At 43.0% G+C, this 25,849-nt stretch overlaps 1 protein-coding gene and 1 pseudogene across 1 annotated transcript; both read left to right on the top strand.

Annotated features, from left to right (window-relative positions):
- The first annotated feature begins 3,281 nt into the window (after positions 1 to 3,281).
- Positions 3,282 to 4,085, top strand: LOC132539249 (thiosulfate sulfurtransferase/rhodanese-like domain-containing protein 3). Its single transcript, XM_060193413.1, has one exon. The coding sequence runs from the start codon at positions 3,287 to 3,289 to the stop codon at positions 3,923 to 3,925; it is 639 nt and encodes a 212-aa protein (XP_060049396.1). The 5' UTR covers positions 3,282 to 3,286; the 3' UTR covers positions 3,926 to 4,085.
- A 9,227-nt stretch (positions 4,086 to 13,312) lies between these two features.
- Positions 13,313 to 15,107, top strand: LOC103110903 (UPF0415 protein C7orf25-like; annotated as a pseudogene).
- Positions 15,108 to 25,849: the final 10,742 nt, after the last annotated feature.

Genomic DNA, 25,849 nt, shown 5'->3' with positions numbered 1-25,849 from the left:
AACAATAACTATAACAATAAAAAACAAGGGCAACAAAAGGGAATAAATAAATAAATAACTTTTTTTAAATTTTTTTTTATTTTATTATTATTTTTAAATTTTTTATTTAAGAAAGGATTAGTGAACAAAAGCATAAGGTAGGAGGGGTACAACTCCACACAATTCCCAACACCCAATCCCCATAACCCACCCCCTCCCCTGATAGCTTTCCCATTCTCTATCCCTCTGGGAGCATGGACCCAGGGTCGTTGAGGGATGCAGAAGGTAGAAGGTCTGGCTTCTGTAATTGCTTCCCCGCTGAACATGGGCGTTGACTGGTCGGTCCATACCCCCAGTCTGCCTCTCTCTTTCCCTAGTAGGGTGTGACTCTGGGGAAGCTGAGCTCCAGGACACATTGGTGGGGTCTTCAATCCAGGGAAGCCTAGCCAGCATCCTGGTGGCATCTGGAACCTGGTGATTGAAAAGAGAGTTAACATATGAAGCCAAACAATTTGTTGAGCAATCATGGATCCCAAGCTTGGAATAGTGGAGAGGAAGTGTTAGGGAGGTACTCACTGCAAACTCTAGTGTACTTCTGCTTTCAGGTATATATTTTGCAGTAGTTTATGGATACGTGTGCACATAAGCTCTCTCTCACAGAAACTGGTGTATATCTAGGTTATGGGACTTTGTTAGAAAGTGAACTACCTGAGATGAAATTAGAGTGTACTATTAAAGGAAAGGTCTCACCCGAGTAATGAAGCTGAAGGGTTGTCATTCCACACGTGAAGTCTCTGGATACATTCTGAGGTGAAGCATGTTGAGGTAGCAATCGTTGCTTTGGTTAGGTTGTGATCGGCAGATGCAATGTTATTTGGTTTGGATTGGGAGATGCATACGGGAAAGTGGGCCCTATCCAAGGGTTCCAGGACTGGGGGAAATAGGGGCTCTATAGTGAAGATGTGAGGTTCCTGCTGTCTTAGGGTTCAAAAAGACACTCAATAGTTAATATTATCATCACATTATTTGTTAATTGGGTTAACTTTGAAAAGTCCCTTTGTCATGGTTTGCTGGACAGTACCCAGTATTTTGTATATAGCTGTGCTATTGGAAGCTTCTAATCTACTTGGTCTAGGCTTTTGAGAGAGTTCGCATATCAAATACATAGCCTATATATTAAAAAGATTCAGTTTGTCTTTTGAGAAACTTTGAGACATACAATTGATTTCTCCCTCTCATATTAATTAGCTACTGATTTATATGTCTACATTTTGCTAGGAGTGTACATAAACACCATTCCCACCACCAAAGGACTGTGACCCATCCCTCCCGCCCACTCCCACCCCCCACTGGCCCAGGAAGCTACATGCCTACCCCTCACCACTGGGTTTTTACTTTGGTGCCCTACTTACAATTTGATCAGGTCCTGCTTTTAGTTTCCCTTTCAGATCTTCTTAGTCAGCTTCTGTTGATGAGTGGGATCATCGCATACTCATCTTTATCTTTCTGACTTAGTTCACTTAACATAACAATAACTATAACAATAAAAAACAAGGGCAACAAAAGGGAATAAATAAATAAATAACTATTTTTAAAAAAACACTAATTGCCGTGAGCTGAAGGTGATAGCATAATGGTTATGCAAAAAAAAAAAAAAGGCCTTTCATGCCTGAGGCACCAAAAATCCCAGGTTCAATAAATACTTAACACCACCATAAACTTAACACCATAAACCAGAGCTGAGCAGTCCTCTGGTTTAAAACAAACAGAAAAACCTAATTGCCTGCGCTTAAGTGATTGCCCACAGCTAAGAACAAACCAGACCCACTGAACATCCTCTGACTGACCAACCTTAGCAGTTATTTTGGGTCCAGGTCATTTGATCAGCTGTTGTGGTTACATTCAACTCTAAGCTATGGGAGCATGACAGGTGTGTTCTCTCAGCCTAAACCAGTTTCCTCCACCACTCAATATGAGTCCCAGTGACCAAGTGTCCTTTTTTGCACTTCCAGATAGATTTTCTCCCAAGAATAGATTCCATGAGAGTTCATTGTAAAAACAAAAACAAAAACAAACAAACAAACAAAACCTCTACTCTCATTGTCAAGGGTTGAAGTTCTGTAAAGGGAAATGACCAAGAACCAACTAAGGAATGATGAATTCGCTATTCAAGAGGCGTGGCTGTTTCAGACTTCAGAGTTCCAAAAAATGTTTCCAAATTGGTTCTAGACCCTCTCACATCTTGGTTAGAGCAGTATAACAGAAACCAAACCAAGTATGTGGTCTAGTATCTGGCTTTAGTTGAACTAATCCTTTCAATACACTGAGTCTTTTCAATGCATATTTAAAATACTGCTTTCATAATTTATCTGGATTTAGACATTAGCAAAAGACATACAAATTGGCCAGGGGGAAGGATGACTGCATTGCCAGTGCATATAACCCAGATGTGAATACAGGTACTCCATGGGAGGTGTGGTGACAACTTTGGTGCCGTGGTGTCTCCTTTCTCTTTCTTTCTCTCTCTCTCTGGATGAAAAATACAACCTAACCAGTAAAAGCATTCATGCATGAGGCACCAATTACATAGCGAAGTCATAGGAAGCTTATCTTTGTCCATTTGACAGATTACTTGTAGGAAGATGGCAGATTGAGTGCCAGAGATGGCCTCTGTTGATAAACATCCAGTACCTGGCAGACAGAGTGGGGATGCTGACATCTTCCATCTGAAGATGTGCTTGAATCTTTTGAATATCTTCAACAGGTGGTTCAAATCTGAATGCACTAAGTTCTACCAGGGTGAAGAGGTTTTACTACAACTCAAGTCAATTCTATATAATTACAATCTGACTTATTAGGGGGCAAACCCACACATTTCAAGAAAATAACATACAATTCAATTGGTAGTAAAAAAAAAAGTGGGGAGGTGGGGGGAGGAGTTACTAGCCATGAAGGTGAGGTACAGAATACTAGCTTAGGGAGTCCGGCTGTAGCGCAGCAGGTTAAGCGCAGCAGGTTAAGCGCAGGTGGCGCAAAGCACAAGGACCGGCATAAGGATCCCGGTTTGAACCCCGGCTCCCCACCTGCGGGGGAGTCGCTTCACAGGCAGTGAAGCAGGTCTGCAGGTGTCTGTCTTTCTCTCCTCCTCTCTGTCTTCCCCTCCTCTCTCCATTTCTCTCTGTCCTATCCAACAACGACGACAACAACAATAATAATAACTACAACAATAAAACAACAAGGGCAACAAAAGGGAATAAATAAATAAAATAAATATTTTTTTAAAAAACTAGCTTAAGGCGCCAACCGGATGGTGCCGCCGGTCCCCTTGCGCGAGGCGCTGCTCGCCTGCGGGGACGCTGCGCTCTGGGGTTTGAAGTCCATAAAAGGAAGCTGCCACAATTTTTGTACTGCAGTTTCCAAAGTTGTCACTTACAAGGAACTTAAAAACCTGCTGAATTCCAAAAAAATCATCTTAATTGACGTTAGAGAGACGTGGGAAATTTATATGTATGGAAAGATCCCCGGGTCGATGAACATACCATTAGACGACGTAGTGGAAGCGCTGCAGATGAGCCCCAGAGAATTCAAAGAGAAGTACAATGAAGAGCAGCCGTCCAAATCTGACAACCTAGTGTTCTCCTGCTTAGCTGGAGTGAGGAGCAAGAAAGCTCTGGAGACAGCGGTGTCTCTGGGATTTAGCAGTCCAAGTCCGGCTGGTGTCACACAACAGGAGAGCGTGTTCACAGCACTGACTGCTGGATGTGTGTTTTCAGTGCTCAGCACTACGCCGGGGGATGGAAGGAGTGGTCAACCTATGAGCATCCAGAGAAGAAACAAGGAGAGTAGACTTGGGGACACAAGCTGGCTTTCCCCGTCTGTACACCCCATCTCGTGTGCAGCCCCGAGTGAGCAGAGGAATAAAAATCTAGTGGTGACACTATTGTAAAAAAAAAAAAAAAACTAGCTTAAAAAGTTGCATGAAACAAAACAGAGACCCCCCCCCCCCAACTCTTCATCTGCACTATTCCAACCTTTAGGTTCATGATTAGTCAACAGTTTGTTTGGCTTTATATGTTAACTCTCTTTTCAGCCACCAGGTTCCAGACACTAGCATGATGCCAACCAGATTTTCCTGGACAGAAAACCCCACCAATGTGTCCTGGATCTCCGCTTCCCCAGAGGCCCCACCCCATTAGGGAAAGAGAGAGGCAGGCTGGGAGTATAGATCTTTGTCAATGCCCATGTTCAGCAGGGAAGCAATTACAGAAGCCAGACCTTCTACCTTCTGTATCCCACAATGACCCTGGGTCCATACTCCCAGAGGGTTAAAGATTAGGAAAGATATCAAGGGAGGGGATGGGATACGGAGTTCTGGTGGGAATTGTGTGGCGTTGTACCCCTCTTGTCCTATGGTTTTGTCAGTGTCTCTTTTAAATAAATAAAATAAAAAAACAAACACAATGAAACTTCAAAAAAAAAAAAAGAAGGAAAATTTAAAACGACACTGGAAGTTAGTAAAGCTGGATTTTTAAAAATTTTATAGCATGTTTTTGAAAAAATTAGAAATTAACAAATATAGTAGTTTACAGATAAGAGAAGAGGACTTCATTACTAAAAAAGAAAATCTGAATCTGGAATAGAAGTCTCACTAGTTTGTGTGTTTTTCAGCTCTTTTACTTCAAGAAAGCACAGGGACAATTCCTCAAAATTATGTCTTACACTAACAGTTAACAAAATAGAAGTAAATTTTCAATTAAAATTATCTTGGTGGTACAAAAATGTCATGAATAATTGAAATCTACAAGTTTATGTAGAAGATTCTGTTGAGCTGTCAGTATCTTTCTGACCTCTTATCAAAATCATGAGAGGTAAGAAATAAACATACTACACTATTTGTTTTGCTCACTGTCTTCCTCTCCCTTCCCGTTACCCACTCTTTTACTGGAGTGTAAAGAAGCAGGACCAACAGGACCAACAAAAGGATGGGAAAGCAGAAAGCAAGAAGAAATGAGATGGGAGTCGGGCTGTAGCGCAGCGGGTTAAGCATAGGTGGCGCTAAGCACAAGGACTGGCATAAGGATCCCAGTTCGAACCCCGGCTCCCCACCTGCAGGGGAGTCGCTTCACAGGCGGTGAAGCAGGTCTGCAGGTGTCTATCTTTCTCTCCTCCTCTCTGTCTTCCCCTCCTCTCTCCATTTCTCTCTGTCCTATCCAACAACGACAACAACAATAATAACTACAACAATAAAAGAACAAGGGCAACAAAAGGGAATAAATAAGTAAAATAAATATTTTTTAAAAAGATGCCTCAACAATTTAACCAATTGGCTTTATGAAATCACAATTAAGTCCATATTTAAAATAAAACCATGATTTTTTTAATCTTAAAAAAAGTTGCATGAATTTGGATCCAGAATTTTTCATACAGTATCAACTCCTTGAGGAGCAAAAGGATACTTCTTCTGACAGCTGGCAAAATCTGTAAAAGATTTTTGAGACCTCGTGAGATTACAACCAAACCATCTCAGGTTGACTTGATTCAGCATCTATATACAGTTCCAGGGATGTATTGTCAGAACCATCTGCTAATATTTTGGACTTGCTTTCTCTGCACACTTAGGCTTTGTCTGTCCTTGCTTCTGTGTCTCTTTATCAGTCAATATCCTTCTAGACAGGTGATGGTTTTTTTTTTTTCAGGTGTTAACTCGCTCCATTTCATTTATACCCATTACAGTTAATAAGTTAACACTGAATTTGCAAATGAAAGGACATCCAGTAAGAATTCTCAACCACCATGCCCCTCTCAATTCCTCCTTTCCCTTTGTCTTCAAGGCAAACAGATTGGTGGCAAGTTTTGTGTTAGGAGCTACAGTGAAGAAGAAAACTTCTCAGGACTCAGTAAGGATGACCTGATGGCCCCAAGTTCCCATCCTGTTTACCCAGAACCCACCTCCAGGTATCCCAGCTCCCTCCTACCTCTATAAATATTCTTTGAAGCAAAGTATCAATGAGGTAGATCTGAGCAGGGCTCCTGCCTCCATTGCATTGGACCCACTTATTTTTTAAAATTTATAGAATGGAAATATTGACAAGACTGTAGGATAAGAGGGGTACATTTCCACACAATGCCCACCCCCAGAGTTCTATATCCAATCCCTTCCCTTGATAGCTTCCCTATTCTTTATCCCTCTGGGAGTATGAACTCAGGATTATTGTGGGGTGCAGAAGGTGGAAGGTCTGGCTTCTGTAATTGTTTCAGGTTGATCCATATCCCCAGCCTGTCTCTCTCTTTCCCTAGTGGGGCAGAGATTTGGGGAGGCGGGCTCCAGGATACATTGTGGGGTCCTCTGCCCAAGGAAGTTGGGTTGACATGGTATCATCTGAAACCTGGTGGCTAAAAAAGAGTTAAGATATAATGCAGAACAAATTGTTGACTAATCATGAACCTAAGGGGTCTCTGTTTTGGAAATAGCTAGTAGGTCTACTTTAGGTACATTCCAAGAGGCCCATGACTTTACGAGTTTTTGCCCAAGCCTGACATCTAATATGCAAGTGGAACCAGGTTATTGTCTGGGGAGATGGTGTCATAATTGGAAAAAAAAACCTAGAAAGCTGGATCAAAGAAGAGAGCTGCTCCCAAATATGGGGAAAGTATATAAATACTGTTAATTATAAATCCCACTGATTTGATCTCGGCCCCATATTCAGCACAGGAGCCTATGTAACCTCTGCATCCCTGTAGGTCTGAGCTCACTTTCTGTGGTCATGACTAGGAACATTCCTTTGGTAGTAGTTAGAGTATGTTGTCCAGCCTCCCTTCAGAGAATGGAACATGCCCCAGCAATATTGATCCACATGGAGGGCAAGGTCCTATGGGGGCCCACAAAAGGGTCCATTGTGTTGTTCCTGATGAAGATGACCAGTGACAGTGGCGAGAGGGATCTGTTAGAGAGGGCTAGGCCCATCATGTCTGTATGGGAACCCCAGTGCTCACTGACTAGGGTCCCAGGTGATGGGGTGGCCTGATAGTGACTAAAGAGTCATCATTAAAGTATGCCAGTCTCTTGCCCCCATTCAGCTTTTGTAGCCCTTACTTTGTCTGACACAGTTAGCTTTGGAGTGATTGGGGGATGTGTAATAGGAGGTAGGTGAAGAGGGTCTCTAGATCTAAGCAGAATGGACCCACTTATAAAGAGCCTGCCCCTTCCTGCAAAAGCTGGTGTGACCATGACCGTGCTTGGCCTTTTCTGGAGCCAGGCAATGACTCACATTGAATTTCAATCGAATATATTAATTAAATTCAATTAAATATTTCAATTAAATATCAAAACTTGTCATTTTCTGTGCTGTCTAGTAGTATTGTCTAGTAAAAAAAACTCTTAAAATTATCTATGTCTTGGGTGGGAGATAGATAACATAATGTTTATACAAAGAGACTCTCATGCCTGAGGCTCCAAAGTCCTAGATTCAGTCTCCTGCACCACCATAAGCCAGAGCTGAGCAGTGCTCTGGTATCTGTCTCTGTTAAAATGAAATAAATAAAACATTTAAAATAAGATAAAATTAGCTATGCCTCATTTACTTATTTAATCATGATGCCCTCTCTTCACCCACACCACTTTTCCTCTGAATAAGAAAATTTTCCTCTTCCATCCTGAGGAAAATGGTGAATTAAACTTCTCCTGACTGTAAAAGCCAAGTCTGAAAATCATGTCTGATAGGTGAAATGAAAAATCCTGGCAAGAGATATGGTGCTGACAAATACAGACATACACATCTGACAGAATATGGACCGCTCACCAAATATGAGGAAAACAAACAACAACAACAAAAAAAACTTTTCTTAGAGTCAGAACTTCCCTCCTGTTAACCTACTCAACCAATCAAAGCACAACACACACTTTAGTCACTGTATCCAGTTTTCATCCTCTTCTAATGAATTGCAGAATTTCCTTCCCTCCTTGCTTTTCTCACTTCCTCTGAGTTGAGTAACACAATATTCAAAAGTGCCTTTAGGGGTTAGGAGCAAAGTGCTGTTGAGGGTGTTTTTGTCCCCACCACCTCTGGGTTCCCTGAACCCCTGCAACGACCTGTGAATGTCACTGTTGGGAAATTGCAAGCATGAGTGGCATGATAGGAGTGGTAGAATGTGCGGTAAAGCAGCTTATTGCAACACTGGGACAGCCTGAGGTGCAGAGGTGAACTGTCCCATGCAAGTGTTCAAGGCATTAGGTCAAAGGCAGAAGGCTATCTTTGGCATGCCCTTTGACCTCTTTTGGATGAGAAGGCACTGTGCCTCCATGATATAATCCAATCCCCCCCCCCCCAGAGATGTATTTATTTTTGTGAGAGACAATAGTGCCAGGGATTAACTGGCAACCTCTGAGCCTTTGGGCGTATACTTTAAAATGCTGCCCTCACTCAAAAATGAATGACAGGATGCTGGCTGCCACAGGGCCTCGTAGAGTTGAGTGATTACATCATTCACTGGGAGGTGAAAGGTCATCCTAGACAGGGCTCCTGGGTGTCTCAGCTAATGGATGGTATTTGTATGGGAAATGGACAGTATTCGATTAGCAAATACAGCCTTCCTCTAGCTGCTTCTCCTCAAACTCCAGTTTTTTTATATTTATTTTCCCTTTTGTTGCCCTTGATTTGTTATTGTTGTAGTTATTATTGTTGTTGTTGCTGTTGTTGTTGTTGGATAGGACAGAGAGAAATGGAGAGAGGAGGGGATGACAGAGAGGGGGAGAGAAAGACAGACACCTGCAGACCTGCTTCACCTCCTGTGAAGCGACTCCCCTGCAAGTGAGGAGCTGGGGGCTCGAACCGGGATCCTTTCACTGGTCCTTGTGCTTCGCACCATGTGCACTTAACCCATTGCACCACGGCCCGGGTCTCCAGTTTTTAAAATAAAGAATGGCTCCAGAATGCTACAAAGTTAGTGATGAGATAAAACAAGTACAACAGGCAACAATCTAGGCAGCCATGATCTCCCAGAAAAGAATGACAGGAATACAACCCAGAAGGTAGAACAGTGGATGAGGCATTGACCTCTCCAATATATGGTCCCAATTTCGATCCCTGGCATCACATGTGCCAAAGAGATGGTCTAGTTCTCTCTCTGTCTTCCTTCCTCCCCGTGAATAAATAAATAAGCCTTTAAAAGGAGGGAGTCAGGCAGTAGTGCAGTGGGTTAAGCGCACGTGGCCCAAAGCACAAGGACCGGCATGAGGATCCCCGTTTGAGCCCCCAGCTCCCCACCTGCAGGGGAGTCGCTTCACAGGCGGTGAAGCAGGTCTGCAGGTGTCTATCTTTCTCTCCCTCTCTCTGTCTTCCCCTCCTCTCTCCATTTCTCTCTGTCCTATCCAACAACGACAACAACAATAATAACTACAACAATGAAACAAGAAGGGCAACAAAAGGTAATAAATAAATAAATATTTAAAATAAAAAAATAAATAATTGAAAGAAAAAGAAGAAAAACAATGACAATGATGACAGGGGCCCACCTGGTGGAGTGCTCCATTGAGCACACTTGTTACCATGCACCAGGACTTGGGTTCAAGTCCCTGCTCTCCACCCATGGTGGGGGGGGGCTTCATGAGCAGTGAAACAATGCTACAGATGTCTCTCTTTTATCCTTCTTTTCTATCTCTCTCTCCTCAATTTTTCTTTGTCCTAGAAAGTAAAAAGAAATAAAAAGAAAGAAAGAAAAGAATAACATGGCCACCAGGAACAGTAGATTCATCCTGCAGACACTGAGCCCCAGAGATAATCTTGGTAGAAAAAAAAAGTGCAAGGGATTTAGAGGAGTCAGGGTTTATAGTGGCTAAGGAGATTAGGGAAGGTTCCATAGAAAAGGCAAGCAGAGTGCCCGCCCTCAGGCCTAGTCAGAGACCATTACCATGACTGAAATCCATGACTGGAAAGTGACTGCCCCCTTCACTTGGTAGAAGGTAGCTGCAATCACTGCTCTCCCACTGAAGTTGATCAAGGGGGAAGCAGATGGCAATTCTCAAAGGTGGCCGGTAGCCAAGATTAAAGCTGGGTATGTGACTGACATTCTCTCTCAGCATAACAACAGATCACGGACTGTGTGCTGCTTGGGGCTGGGTCTGAAGAAGGGGAATGAGAGACAGGAGTGTGTGGAGGCTCCTGGGGTTCATTACCCGGTGCACAGGGAGTTTTCTGGGAATGAACAAGGGGCTTTCTTAGGATAAAGTGTCTTTTCTGTCAGACAGGAAGATGAGGTGCTGTTTCTCAACAGTCTTGATTCTTGTCTTTTCTGCATGTCCTGACAGAGGTTTTGATGACAATCACTGTAGTTGTGCTGATTGGCTGCACAGATTGCTCCCAGGGGCAGAACCCAAGGACCAGAATTCCTCTCAGCTCCTGAGAGGTTGTCTTTATGTTCTGTCTTTACACTTAGGCACTTTTATTAGGTTTCAGGGCTGGTCCAGACCCTCCCAATCACATTTCATTAATCCCCTCTAGATCTGGGAGTTCAGCCAAAAATTCCTGGAGGGGATAGGAATCCATCCATCTTCTTTGGGCTTGTCCAGGCTGACGCCTGTGCACACACTGCCCTCTTGTGCCTGGGAGACATTTGGCACCACACCTGCTCAGGCAGAGAGAGGCACAGGAAGCCTTTGCCAGCTGTAATCTCCTCAGTCTATGGGAGAGATTTTTCTCAGTTCATCCAGAACATTCCAGAATGTCATGGAGATGGTATCCCCCTCCCCAACCCAGACCTTTGTAAAAAATTATTTTAATGGTAAGGCCTGGTAAAAATCCAAATCCAGGGTCAAAGAGATAGACAAGCAGAGCCTGGGTCTAGCCTTTTACACAATTCAGGCTTGAACCCTTGACCATGTGGAAGGTGATAGAGCTCCAGAGAGAGATGCTATTTCCTTCTCTGACTGAGTGGAAAAGTAAATCAAAAACAGTGAAGTTGTGCATATGGGAGTCTGGGGGGCTCTTCACACACAGAGAAAAATTCACATTCAAGAACTCAGAGACAGAAAAATGACCTTCAAAAAGAAATTAACTGGGCTGGTGAAATAGCTCACCTGGAAAATGAACTACATTATTAGGTGTGAGACTCAGGTCCTAGCCCAGTCCTGAATGCACTGAAGGAAGCTTTGGACTGTAGTCTCTGTCTCTGCCTCTTCTCTCTCACCTGCCTCTACCTAAAAAACAGAAATGGGCATTTTCCATAAGCTGCACTTCAACCACAAGGTAGAAGCTTGAAGACACAGTCTTAACATTCTTGTACTTATTTCATTGAGTTTTTTTTCCTTACCAGAACACTGTTCAGCTCTGATTTATGGTGATGCGGTGGATTAAACCTGGGACTTTGGAGCTTCAGACATGAGAGTCCCTTTGCATAACCATTATGCTATCTACTTCCATTCTCATTGACTCTTTTATAAAATTTTATTTGTTATTAAAAGTTTATTACAAGATTGTCAGATTACAATTTATAGTTCCACACTACACCTTCCACCAAAGTTCTGTAGCACCCCCCCAACACACACACACCTCCCAGAGATAATCACCAGAGTTTCCATAAGCCTTACAAATAGTTTGCCTGCTTCTGTTTTGTTTGGATTTTTTTCTTTTTTGGCAAGTTCATGTAAGTCAGATCTCTAGACTCCACATATGAGTGTAAACATCTGGCAGTTGCCTTTCATTGCTTTATGTATTTCACTAAGCATAATCACCTTCAGTTCCATCCATTTTGTCCCAAAGGATACAATACCATCTTTTGTTATTATTATTATTAAAGAGTAGTATTCCACAGAGTCTATATGCCATAGCTTCTTTAGCCAGTCATCTGATGATATGGGCATTTAGGCTGCTTTCATAACTTCATGAGAAGGACCCTGAAGGCAGGACCAGATTGTCTTGAAAGAAACCTTCATGTTGATTAAATGTTCTTGGGAACATCTAATCAATACTGAAGTCTGATACGGGTGCCCTTTTTGATGGCTTTCCTAACTGACCTTCCCCTTCTTCCTGTCTTCCTCCTTACTAAGTTATTAAAAGAAGAAATGGAGGAAAATAGCTCATGGCAAAATAGCTCATGTAGATAGCGGATAGGATACCTAACTTTTTCATGCCTGTCACCCAGGTATGAGCCTAGCTGCCATTGCATTAGAGGAAGCTTTGGCATAGTGGTGACATCCTCTCTCTCTTTCTCCTCTGTCTCTGTATCTTAAAAAGTTAGCTAGAAGTGGTCAAGCTCTGGTGACTATTAACAGGAAGGAAGAAAATCCGGAAGGGAAGAAGGAAATAAGTGAGCAAGCAGAAAGGAAAGAAAGAGAAGAGAAGGGAGAAAGAGAGGACATGGAACAACCTTGGAGTCAGTTCCTCAGTTTCTCGGGATTTCTCCCATGTATTCTTGTTAATAAAATTCTCTTTGCTTTTTTTCTTCTCAGTCTGTTGATACTTGTTTGTTTGTTTGTCCAGCATCTGAAGAACCCAGAAAAGTGAGGATGATTTTATTTGTGCTCTGACACTATAAATAATGAGATGAGGCACTTCACCCTTCAGGATTGTGTGTTTTACCTCTCTGTGCCTCATACAAATGTGCTCCACATTCAGAACATTGCGGGTGACATATAGACAGTGCCCCTGGAATTGTACATGGTGTGAGCACGTCTACAACACAACTTTAGAGAACAAATGCTCAAACTAGGCCTTTGAAACACTGCTTTGGTTTCTCTTCAGCACATTTCAAGAAGCAAATCCAGCCTGTGCCTTGTCACATCTCATAGGAGCTTCCATTGCCAGTGCACCTTTATAATTACTTCCCTTTTTTTTTTTTTGCCTCCAGGTTATCTCTGGTGCTAGGTGCCTGTACAATGAATCCACTGCTCCTGGAGGCCATCTTTTTTCCAGTTGTTATTATTGTTGCTGTTGTTATTAGATAGGACAGAGAGAAATTTAGAGAGGAGAAGAAAAAGATAGACACCTGCAGATCTGCTTTACCATTTGCAAAGCGACCCCTCTGCAGGTGGGGAGCTGAGGGCTTGAACTGGAATCTTTGAGCCAGTCCTTGTGATTTCCATCCCTGACACCACTCCCGACCCCCATAAGCCAGAGGCCAGAGTGGTATTCTAGTTCTCCCTCGCTCATGTATTTAAGTAAAATGCATTTTCTTCCTTTTTGTTAATATTTATTTTACTGTAGTGAGAGAAAGATATAGAGAGGCACAGAGAAAAATACCATGTGATGAAAGATGTGCCCACCAGAGTTTGCGCGGGCTGAGCTGCTACGAAGGCCGGAGCGAGGAGGGCATGAGGATTCCAGCCTTGCTTTTTGCGCTGCAGGAAAGGAATAATGCTGTCATCATGTCTGCACACTCTGTGCTCTTTGAACAAATCGCCATAGCCAAGGAACTGCTCAAGAGAACAGAATTGCTTTTTAGATCATGAAAAGGTGGCATAGAAGGTGGTGCAAATTTGTGCAGCAAGTTAAAGGCAGAACTAAAATTCTTACAGAAAGTAGAAGCTGGAAAAGTAGCTATTAAGGAGTCTTATTTACAAGCACAAATTGAACACGCCTACGAGCCATTGTGGAGTCAGCAGAAAACCTGGAAGAAGTCATTAGTGTTCTTCATGTTTCTGGTTACACAGATGCCTCGGGAGAAAAGCAGACCCTCGTCCTCGAGGTGGATGTGCTTGCAAATGGTGGTCATACTTGGGTGAAAGCCATTGGCCGGAAGGCAGAAGCTTTGCATAACGTTTGACTGAGCAGTGGCCAGTTTGGTGACAAAAGCAACATTGAGCAGGCGGAGGACTTCCTGCAGGCCAGTGCAGTATAGCAACCCCCACATCATCTTTGCCTTTTACAACAGTGTCTCCAGCCCGATGGCTGAGAAGCTGAAAGAAATGGGCATGTCTGTGAGGGGAGATAGAGTAGCAGTTAATTCACTGTTAGATCACCCTGAAGAGCTCTAGCTAAGTGAGAGTAAATCAGAGGATGAGGACCCTCAGCTTTTGTAAGTCACCAGAGTAGACCAAGACAATATACTAGCAAGTGTTGCTTTTCCAACAGAGATTAAAGTTGTTCCCAAAAGAGTGCATCTGGATGTTACTACTAATCATAAACGTCTCTGCCCTCAGCTATGGAGGCTGCTACTTCATCTTCAAAGTAAAAGTGCTCACATGTTGTTAAAATTCGTAGGCTCTAGCCGGCCGGGTTAGCTTCACGGGCGGGTAACAGAGACGCTGAGACAACGGCTGGGCAGGGAAGCTGTATTTCTTTATTCAGGAACAACGATTCATGAACTAAGACAAACTAATCACCAAACAGAACTCTGCTGTCTCTTTGCAGCGGCACAAGCACACTCTCTCTTACTCTGGAACTCAGGAACTCCTCTCGCAAGCACTCTCTCTAACTCTGGAACTCAGGAACTCTCGAACTCTGCAACTCTTCAACTCTCGAACTCTGAAACTCTTCCACTGTGGAACTCTCTCTTACTCTGTAACTCTGAAACTCTCGAACTCAGGAACCCTCTCTTACTCTCGAACTCTGGAACTCTCCGAACTCTGTCACTCTGGAACTCTGGCGGGTTTCCTTAGGGGCGGGGCCAAGCAGGCCTGCGAAGCTAACTGGACTGATCTAATTCTCTTGGTGGGGGAGGGCTAGAACAAACCAATGTAAAGCATACGACACTCACAGAACAAGCAGAGCAAGGAAGGAAAGAGCAGGTTCTAGCCCAGCTGGAGACGTTTATGAAGGACAAGGAGTTGTTTACTTGAGAATCTGCTGTCAAAGATTTTCAGTCTATTCTAGATATCTTACAAGGGCCTGGGGACGGGGGCAGAGAGTGCCACTATGCTAATTAAGAGAATTAATGTGGTACCAGACCAGTCTTCTGAGTGTGCCTTGAGACTAGTGCCCAGTTCAAAAATCAACAGTTGCTCGTTGGCCATTTTTTGGGACAGGAGATACTCTAAAAGCCATTACGATGACTGCCAATAGTGGTTTTGTCTGAGCTGCCAACAACCAGGGTGTTAAATTTAATGTTTTTATTCATCAGCCAAGATACTTACTGAGAGCAAAAAAACTCTAGCCACCCACTTAGCAAAAGACTCCATAACTGACAACACATTCTGAGATTAACCTTTAAATATTGTGGAAATAAGTTCTACCAAAGGTTGGGATATTCACAACTTAATTAAGAGAAAAACTAGGTCTCAGAAAGAAAAAAAATCATACTTAGGATTCTTAACTTGGTAGAGTTGTGTTTCTCATGCACAAAATATTTAACCTCCTGAAATAGAAAAATCCATCTATCATCCTTATTTACCTAAGCAGCAGTACATCTATGTAAGGCTTTTAGCTACATCAGAGTACTTTTTGTTTGACTCAATAAGCCTAAAATCTCTTGGCTGGTAATCACATCTCATGAACGGCAGCTACACTACACTGTGCATCAAATCCCTGGAGAAAATGAAAGCTTGTTTTTCATCATAGTGTGTCATCAATTGAAGTGACTTGAGGCTGGGAGTTAATTGTTCACAGTTTTAGATTAAAACTCCATGCGTTAATAATGAAAAGAAACTTATTTGTTGTGTATTAAGCCCAGTCTTATGGGTATGTTTGCCAAATGCATTAATACAGAAAATAAAGTTAATTCTGATAGTGGAAAAAAAATCTAGTTTATGGTAAGGTTGGAAATTGAACCTGAAACTTGGGAGCCTCAGGCATGAAAATCTTTCACATAACCATTATGCTGTCTCCCTGGCTTGGAAAGCACATTTTCATTCCAATTTATCAAAACCACAAAAGAGTCTAAAAGGTGCCAAGCCTTTCTATCAGACTCACAGAATTTCTTTGGAAATATCTAGGGCAAGAAATATTTTACTTATTGACTTATTTATTTATTTTCATGAGCAAGCCCAGAGCACTGTTCAGCTCTGGTACTGGGAACTGAACCTGGGACCACAGAGCCTCAGGCATGAAAGTCTTTTGCATTAACCATTAAGTTGTCTCCCAGCTCTCAGGCAGGAAATCTGTCAGGTCTTCTGGCCACTCATGTCTGTCACACAGCTTTCTTTTTGCAAGTCTTTAATAATGTAGAGCCTACTGTGAACATGGGGACAGAAAAAGGCCAGGTCTAAGAGTTGCATAGACTATAAGGAGTGATCTGGCCTTTCCTTCCAGGTACTGACAGATAGTGACTCTACTGTCAGTCCAAGAGGAAGCACCAGCCCAGGAGTGTTCAAGAGGGCAGGCAACCTTCCCTTCTTCCCAGCCCCCAGCTCCACAGCAAGGAAAGGCAGAGTCCAGCCTCAGGCTCACTCCAGCATGTGGTGTTCATCGTTTTCCTCTCCCTGGAACTCGGTGCAGAGACTGTGGTAAGAGGGTGGTCTTATAGAATCCTCAGGCTTGTGTGTGCAGGAGTATCATGTAAGCTTCTCCCAACATACCTGATGAGGAGTCATTCTCATCCACAGTTGCTCATGGGGTCCACAGTGCTCTTTTTTTTGTATTTGAGAAGTTACTCATAACCTTTTTTTTTTGCCGTCAGGGTTATTGCCGGCAAACAAATCCACTGCTCCTGGAACCCTTTTTTGTTTGTTATTTTTGTTCCTTTTTTATTGGATAGGACAGAGACAAATTGAGAAGGGAGGGGAAGATAGAGAAGGAGAGAGACAGAGACACCTGCAGACCTGCTTCACCGCTTGGGAATTGACTCCCCTGCAGGTGGGGATCCCAGGGGCTCGAACCAGGATCCTTGCACAGGTCCTTGTGCTTCCTATTATGTGTGCTTGACCTCGTGCACCACCGCCCAACTGCCCACTCATAACCCTTTTACTACCTGTAAAATCCAGACATTGCTCTCCTTTGAGATTTGCCTGAGGGTGTGGGGAGGAATCTGATGTTTACTGTATCTTTTCTTGCTTGATGCCAAGTACAGCTCTGAGATGAGAGTCTATGCCAGGAGTGCAGTATTTACACTGTGAGAGCAGGGTCCACACTGTGGGGATGTTGTCTACAAAGCAGGTGTCATGTCTACACTGTGGAGTGCAGGGTCTAGACTGCAAAGAACAGTGTCTGTTCTATGAGGTTCTGCTATCTGTGCAGTTGTTCTGCTTGGAAAGCCATCGGTAAACAAGGTCCTTTCTGTTCTGATGGGGTTGAGGATGATGTGGGTCATTTGAGCACACATGGGGGGACAGACTAGAGAGCAGAAGTGACAGAAATGGGGCTGCTGGGAATCATAGGTACAGTCCCTGGGGCTGGCCTGTGTCCCTCTGGGAACGTTCCCTGGGTGGTGAGTGTGTGTGTGTGTGTGTGTGTGTGTGTGTCTGTATTTTGAGGATAAAACACACAGACCCTGCCCAGTCCCCACTTGGTTTTTGATCCTGTCAACAGTGGCTTCCTCATAGCACCAGATCCCCTCTGAATCCAATATTTCTCTCCACCAGCAACACTTTCCAGAGCAACTTCTCTTGTCCTGGTCCAGTCCCAAGTGGCACTCACAGCAAGTGCCTGGCCCAGAACATATGGGTGCTCACCCTAGGAAGGGCCTTTTCTGTCAGCAGAGGTTCTGGAAGCTCTGGAAAAAGACTAAGAGCATAATAAGGGAGGAAGAATCCCAGACTACTGACTACCATGCTCTAGAGGGGGAAAAAATACTCAAAAGTTTTTTTTTTTGTAACTATGAATTGAATCTGAAAAGCTCTTTGTTTTCTGTTTGCCAGATGTTTCCTATCTATCTTGTGGAAAAAGGAGTCCCAGCCTGGAGCCACAGAACATTCAGGAGAACAGCTTGGACTGAACAGTCTGCAGAATCCTTCCTCCCAAGCCTCTTCAAGAATTTGACAGACAGAAAGTCATTTCAGGCCGTATCCACAGCTGTTGGCTCCATGTGACCCTGGTGGTTTGGACCTGGGGGTCATGATCCACTCTGCTCTAAGGTTTTGTGCTCAGAAAGTCTAGCTCCCTGGGACTAGGTCTTCAAGTCTAGGAAACAAAGTCTGGGAATAATATGCCTTACACCACCAGCCTGAGTACAGTATAAGCTGCAGTAGCAATGATAAGGAATATCATTGTTATATTGCCTTAACCGTAATATACACCCATCTTTGCATATTATATAACTATTTACAGAGCACGTGACAGGTCTATGGTAGGAACGCAGGCAAAGGGACTCAGAGGTTAACGATAAAGGGAACCAAATGGCCGTAGGAGTCTCTAATGGTTCACATTTCCACTGGCGTAGGATCTCAACTGGCCAGATTAGGGCCTAACTACTCTCAATGATGTCATGGGAGTAGGGTAAACTCCTCATCTGTGACCCAGAGAGCAGCCCATCCATTAGTCATTTAGTCCATTAGTCCATCAGGTCCCAGCAGACTATCGGTTTCCCTTCTGGAGAAATGAGGGCTGGGACCCAGTAGAAACAGATTGTCTGCCCTGAAGGTCAAAACTAGGAACAACAACTTAAAAAATGGACTTCAAATCCTGGGAGTAATGGAGCAGGAGGCTCAGGTCTGGGAGGACTTAAGTAAAATGTGGAATAAAACAATTAGTCGGAGTGATGGCTTCACTGTGGAATGTGCCTTCTCTGACTTCATGCACAGAACTCCAGAGACTGTTCCCTGAGGTCACAGAGACCTGTATTCAGATCACAGCACTATGTCACCATTTGGGGGAATCTTAGGTAAAGGCCTTTGCCTACTTGTGTCAATCTCATCTTTAAAATTGGAATCTCAGGGAGTCTGATGGTAGTGGCAAACCTGATTGAGTATACCTGTTAATAGATGCACTAGAACCCGTGTTCAAGCACCTTGTCCCCATTTGTAGGTGGGTAGGTTCACAGCAGTGAAAGCAGGTCTGCAGTTGTCTCTCTTTGTCTCTATCTAGCTATCTCTCATTTTCCTCTCAATTTCTCCAGGTCCTATCAAAATATGAAAAATAAAATAAATAAAAAGTATAATTGGAATCTCAGAGGTCATCACTACCCAGGGATAAATGGAGATAAAATTACATGGGTCTATTTGAACAGGAACTAAAGCTTTAGAACAAATAATGTAATTCCCAATCTGATGACAACCTTGACTTTTTTTTTCCTGCCTCTAGGGTTACTGCTGGGGCTCTGTGCCTGCATTATGAATCAATCCACTGCTCCTGAAGGACAGTCTTTCTCCCCTTGTTGCCCTGGTTGTTTCATCGTTATTGTGGTTATTAGTACTGATGTCCTCGTTGTTGGACAGGACAGCGAGAAATCAAGAGGGGAAGGGAAGACAGAGAGGGGGAGAGAAAGACACTTGTGGACATGCTTTACAGCTCACTAAGCCAACCCCCCTGCAGGTGGGGAGCTGGGGGCTCGAACTGGGATCTTTACTCTGGTCCTTGTGCTTTGCACCACGTGCGCTCAACTCTCTGCACTACCGCCGGACTCCCAGACAACCTTGACTTTCAAACATGAAATAATAACAGCAGATTCAAGGACTGGAAAGGAGAGTGGTGGGAGAGGGGCTGATGATGCTGTATAGTGGAGGAAGAGGGCACGCTGGCAGAGGGTGTGGTATGAATTGTCCTTGGGAAGATCTGAAGTTGTGCACCTAGGACAGGAACTGTCTTGCTGGTCAGTATTTCCTCAATAAAGTCATCTACTTTGTTTTTAATGAAGCCATAAAAGGCTGGAGAGGTGTCTCAGCAGGTCAAGCATAGGACTTGAAAAGTTGAGGTCCTGAATTCCTAACCTGCCTTTATATAAACCAGAGTAATGATCCACTTCTCCCTCTCTCATGAAACTAAATCAATACTTTAAAAAAAGTGAAACCAAGGAGTGGGGAGACAGTTTCACCTCTTAGGCACCATTTTGCACACAGGAAGCCCCAGAAGACACAGAGAGGAGGGGAAGACAGAGAGGGGGAGAGACAGACACCTGCAGACCTGCTTCCCCACTTGTGAAGCGACTCCCCTACAGGTGGGGAGCCGGGGGCTCAAACTGGGATCCCTATGCAGGTCCTTGTGCTTCACGCCATGTGCGCTTAACCCACTGTGTTACCTTTGGCCTCCCAGATCAATCTTTTAAAAATAAATCCAAGTACAGGTGAAACAGCTCATTTAGATAGTGTACACCTTTGCCATGTTTGAAACCCAGGTTCAAGCCTGGACCCCACCATAATGAAGGAAGATTCTGTGCTGTGGTCTCTCCTCTCTCTCTCTGTTTCTGTCTTTAAAAATGAAGCCAAAGATTAACACATGCGTTTTTATTTATTCATTATTTATTAGATAGAGACAGATAGAAATCAAGGGGGGGAGTCAGGTGGTAGCACAGCGGGTTAAGCACAGGTGGCACAAAGCGCAGGACCAGCATAAGGATCCCGGTTCGAGCCCCTGGCTCCCCACCTGCAGGGGAGTCGCTTCATAAGCGGTGAAGCAGGTCTGCAGGTGTCTATCTTTCTCTCCCCCTCTCTGTCTTCCCCTCCTCTCTCCATTTCTCTCTGTCCTATCCAACAATGACAACAACAATAATAACTACAATAATAAAACAACAAGGACAACAAAAGGGAATAAATAATATTTAAAAAAAAGAAATCAAAGGGGAAGGGAGAGATAGTGAAGGAGAGAGAAGGGTAGAGAGACTGAGACCTGCAGTACTGCTTCATCTCTGGTGAAGCTTCCTCCCTGCAGGTGGGGGCTGGAGGGGGCTTGAATGCTGTTCCTTGCACATTGTAATATGTCTGCTCAACCAGGTGTCCACTATCCAGCCCCGATTGCTAGTTTGTTTTTCATTTAAAAGACTTTAGGTTATAACTGTAGGCTAATTTTTAAAACAGGAGATGACTGATTACATTATACAGTTTCAGGCATTTTTTTCCCCCTGACAACATTTGTGTTGTCAGTATCTCCTTTCCAAAAACAGATAAGAGAGGAACCAACATAACTGTGACTTTTAATTTTCTCTTTAACTTTATATGGCTTTTTAAAATTCTACAAATCATCTCCATTTCTGGCCAGGCAGTAGACCAGATGCCCAGAAAAATCCTTCTCTTTCCACAGGCATTTAGAATCCTGCATAAAATACATCAAATTCCCTTGAAAGTGGTCGAGCTGGCTGAGAAGAAATGCAGCCCTAGTCCCACCCCAGGTGGGAAATGGAAGAGGGTGGCCAACCTGCCCACAGCTGGTCAGCAGTCAGGTCAAGAGGGGAACTGACTCAAAGACTTTATACAAAGCTGGGAAACATGAAGCATCACTTGTCAGCAACAGGAAGTTTTGGAAGAAATCATAGGAACAAAGTACAGTGGCCACTCTGCTGCAGGTCAGGAGTGGCAGAATCATATTTGAGTGTGTGTGTGTGTGTGTGTGTGTGTGTGTGTTTTCAGATACTCACAGACATGCCCATAAAACACTTAATCTAGATGAGCCCACGTTATTCTTTCTCATGCTTCCTTTGTTTTTTACTGGCAAGAGAACAGAGCACTTTATACAATGTCATAATAACACACACACACACACACACACACACACACACGCACACACGCACACATGCACACACTCACTTATACATTTCTATTTTATGTCATGCCAGGGTATAAACTCAAGGACTCACATTTGGAAGACGTGCTCGACTCCTGAATTCCATTCTTCATCCCTGCCTTTTTTTTCTCTTAATTTATTTAAGAGATCTTTTACTATGTCCAGCATGTACTTATCTCATTTTTAATGAGATTTAAAAAAAATAGTTATTAATTTTTTAAAAAAGCTATAGCAGTTCTGGATATTATTTTAATCCAAAATTGAAAACCTACCCCACAATTCTAACTGTCCTTATTACATTTTACTCTGTTATTGAGGCCCATCCTTCCTTCTTTGCTCTCTCTCCCCTCTATTTCTTTCTTTCTTGTTTACTTTTTTTTCTTTATATTTTACTTGATATGACAGAGAGAAATTGAGAGGGGGAGGAAGAGAGCGAGGGGGAGAGAATAGTAGATACCTGCAGTGCTGCTTCACAGACAGTGAAGTTCCCTCCCTGCAGGTGGGGAGCAGAGACTTGAACCTGGGTCTTCGTGAATGGTGATGTGTGAACTTAACTTGTCGCACCACCACCTGGCCCCTTTCCTTTTCTAAATATCAACTCCACTTAAAAACCAGTTTGAAAAGGTTCTTTAGACTAAATGACATGGCATTCTCGGGGGTCTCTCTGAGAAGATGTGGTTTCTAGCATCCTAAGTGTCCCGCAGGAAGAACCATTCCCCTCCCCCCTGGACCAGTGGGACTTCCTCTTCTGGTGTCCAGCCTTTAGTGCTGCCAGTCCCCACAAACACAACAGCAGGGAGCAACTTTCAAACCTTTTCAGCTGTGGCAGCTACTGTCCTAATCACCCTCACTGCTTGGTTCCTTCTAGCTTCTGGTGCTCCTGTTACACCACGGTGACGCTGACAGTCTCCTGTGCTCCCTGATGTCAGACTGGCGCCTGGATTCTTCTTGAGCTCAGACGCCTCCACTTTCATCTGCATGCAGATCTCACCCTGTGGTATCTAGGACCAAGATTTGAATATAAATGGAAGCCTGTGGACTGTATATTTAAAGATTTTACATGGTATATCCTGCCAACAGATTGGTTTTGTTTTATTTTATTTTATTTTATCTTATTTATAAAAAGGAAACACTGACAGAACCATAGGATAAGAAGAGTAGAATGCCACACAATTCCCACCACTGGAATTCTATATCCCATCCTCTCCCTTGATAGCTTTCCTATTCTTTAATCCTCTGGGAGTATGGACCCAAGGTCATTATGGGGATGCAGAAGGTGGAAGGTCTGGCTTCTGTAATTGCTTCCCCACTGAACATGTGCATTAACAGGTTGATCCATACTCCCAATCTGCCTCTCTCTTTCCCTAGTGGGGTGGGGTTTTGAAGAATCAGAGCTCCAGGACACATTGGTGGGGTTATCTGTCCAGAGAAGTCTGGTTGGCATCATGCTAGCCTCTGGAACCTGGTGGCTGAAAAGAGAGTTAACATACAAAGTCAAACAAATTGTTGATTAATCATGAACCTAAAGGCTGGAATAGTGCAGATGAAGAGTTGGGGGCCCTCCATTTTGTAGATAGCTAGTAGTCATATTTTGGTTATATTCCAAAGGGTCTGTGGCTATGTTAGTTTTTTATTCCCCCCCCCCCCGTGCCTGAAATCTGATATGCAGGTGGATCCAAGTTATTGTCTGGGGAGATGATGTCATGACTAGAAAAAGGACCAGAAAGCTGGATCTGGAAAGAAAGTAGCTCACAAATATGGGAAAGGGGTATAAATATTGTTGACTGTAAACCCTATCGAATTGACGTGATCTGGGTCCCTTATTCAGCTTAGGAGCCTATGTGACCTCTGCATCCCTGTGGATCTGAGCTCACATTCTGTGGTCATAAATAGGAATGTTCCAAGCTGTCCCAATATCAGGACCCATCTTCCTGTGGTGTAATATAATGTATGTTGCCCAGCCTTCCTTTGGAGGATGGAACATTCTCTACCATTGTTGGTCTGAACTGAGGGCAAGGTCCTATGGAGGCCCACAAAGGGGTCTATTTTGTTGTTCCTGATAGAGATGACCAGTAACAATGGAGAGAGGGATTTACTGGAGGTCCAGGCCAATCATGTGACTGCCAACAGATTGTTAACTAAAAGGCAATCCTTCTGCCCTGCCAATTATACTTTCATAATGATCAAACAAAGAAATGCTTGTTAACCTATAGCTGTGAGCAAAATATCAAATACAACAGGATATAGTCACTGTAGCTTTATGTCTGGGTGTTCTGCTGATGTTTACATGAGTAGCAAAACACAGACATCAGTCATTCATGATTCAAAATGTACCCAGGAAGTTTCTCCTTAATTTTTTTTTCTTTCCTGAGCATCTCTTTGCATAATCATTATGCTATCTACCTTCTGCCCAGTTTCTCCTTACCTTTATTTTAGCAGGTCATGAAATGTTTGTAATAATAGAGATCTGATGCACAAGTTATAAAATTTTGAGAGAAATTATATAAACTGAACTACTACCTAAAATGTAATAGCTTTTGAATAGTGCAAAATTTGAATATAATTCCTTCAAGAGAGTGAAATAAAGGAAGCACAAAAGTAGAACAGTTAAAAGTATTTTCCAAAAGCTCAGGGAGTAGTTCAGTGGTAAAGGACTTGTGAGCATGAGGTTCTCAGATTTAGTCCTCAACATTACATATGCCAGAACTGTGTTGCTCTCTCGTGTTTCTTTCTGAGTTTGTGTCTCAATCTGTCTGTCTGTCTTTCGTAAAATGAAGTAAATAAATCTCCGAACAGAGAAACAAATCAAATGATTACAGTTAACTTTCTTTTTTAAATATTTTGTTTGTTAGACAGAGACAGGAAAATTAAGAGAGAAGGAGATAGAGAGGGAGAAAAGATACCTGCATATTAAAAGACAACATCAAGTGATACTTAATGAACATTCCCATTTAAAACAAAGACTTTCAATGAAGCTGAGCTATTTCCCTTTTTTTTTTTTAAGGTAGCTAAAGCTTTACATATATGAGTACAAGTACTCACTGGTCTAATGTTTAGTGTCCGTGTACTGGACAATGCAAGGAGTTTCATGCATGTTATATAGCTAAATGCTCATGTAAACAAAACTAAGAAAAATGCAAATGGTTAATCATAGATTGCTAAGCTGATACATGTAACTACTACAAATACCACACTCATTGTTAGTGTTTCTAGAGCACTGCATTAGAAAACAAGGGAAAGCTAATGAGTGAATACTTGTATACTTTACCGGAACTGCTACTCTGTTCTACAAGAATACTTTGCATTTGTGCTGTGAGGAAGAATTTTACAAGTCAATCTGTCATTTTTCTTTTTTTTTTTTTTAATTGTTTTATATTTCTTTTCCCTTTTTGTTGCCCTTTTAAAAAATTGTTGTTGTAGTTATTATTGTTGTTATTATTGATGTCGTGGTTGTAAGATAAGACAGAGAGGAATGGAGAGAGGAGGGGAAGACAGAGGGGGAGAGAAAGATAGACACCTGCAGACCTGCTTCACTGCCTGTGAAGCGACTCCCCTGCAGGTGGGGAGCCGGGGGCTCGAACCGGGATCCTTATACCGGTCCTTAAAGGGAAGGGGACAGAATATTGGTGGGGCATGCAATGTCCTACACTTACCATGTATGGAGCTTGAAACTATACTCCTGATAGCTAGTAATTGTGCAAAAGCACTGTTAAATCACAAGTAAATATTCTAGACATATAAAGAAGAAGAAATGACTTGCGCTCCCAATCAAATTCAGTCTCAATTCAGGAGGAATTACAGTTGTGGCCTTTATTTTACTCTGTTAGATTTCAAAGGCAATGAGTGCTTAATTGTTGGTAATGTAATCAATTTTGACTGTTAACTATTAAAGTCTGTAAACTAAGAGGGAGGCAGGGCCACATAGGCAAGATTAGCATACACCATTTTAGCATTATGGATGTAAGGGGGAAAGGAAACAGGCTTTTAAATATATATTTAATTTTTTATTTATAAAAAGGAAATACTGACAGAACCATAGGATAAGAGGGGTACAATTTCACACACTTCCCACCACCAGAACTCTGTATCCCATCCACTCCCCTGATAACTTTCCTATTCTTTAACCCACTGGGAGTATGGACCCAAGGTCCTTGTGGGATGCAGAAGGTGGAGGGTCTGGCTTCTGTAGTTGCTTCCCCACTGAACATGGGCATTAACAGGTTGATCCATACTCCCAATCTGCCTCTCTCTTTCCCTAGTGGGGTGGGGTTTTGGAGAATCAGAGCTTCAGGACACATTGGTGGGGTTGTCTGTCCAGAGAAGTCTGGTTGGCATCATGCTAGCCTCTGGAACTG

This window comes from Erinaceus europaeus, chromosome 7 (genome assembly GCF_950295315.1).
Source record: "Erinaceus europaeus chromosome 7, mEriEur2.1, whole genome shotgun sequence".
Lineage (NCBI taxonomy): Eukaryota > Metazoa > Chordata > Mammalia > Eulipotyphla > Erinaceidae > Erinaceus > Erinaceus europaeus.
This window is presented reverse-complemented; position numbering and strand designations above follow the sequence as displayed.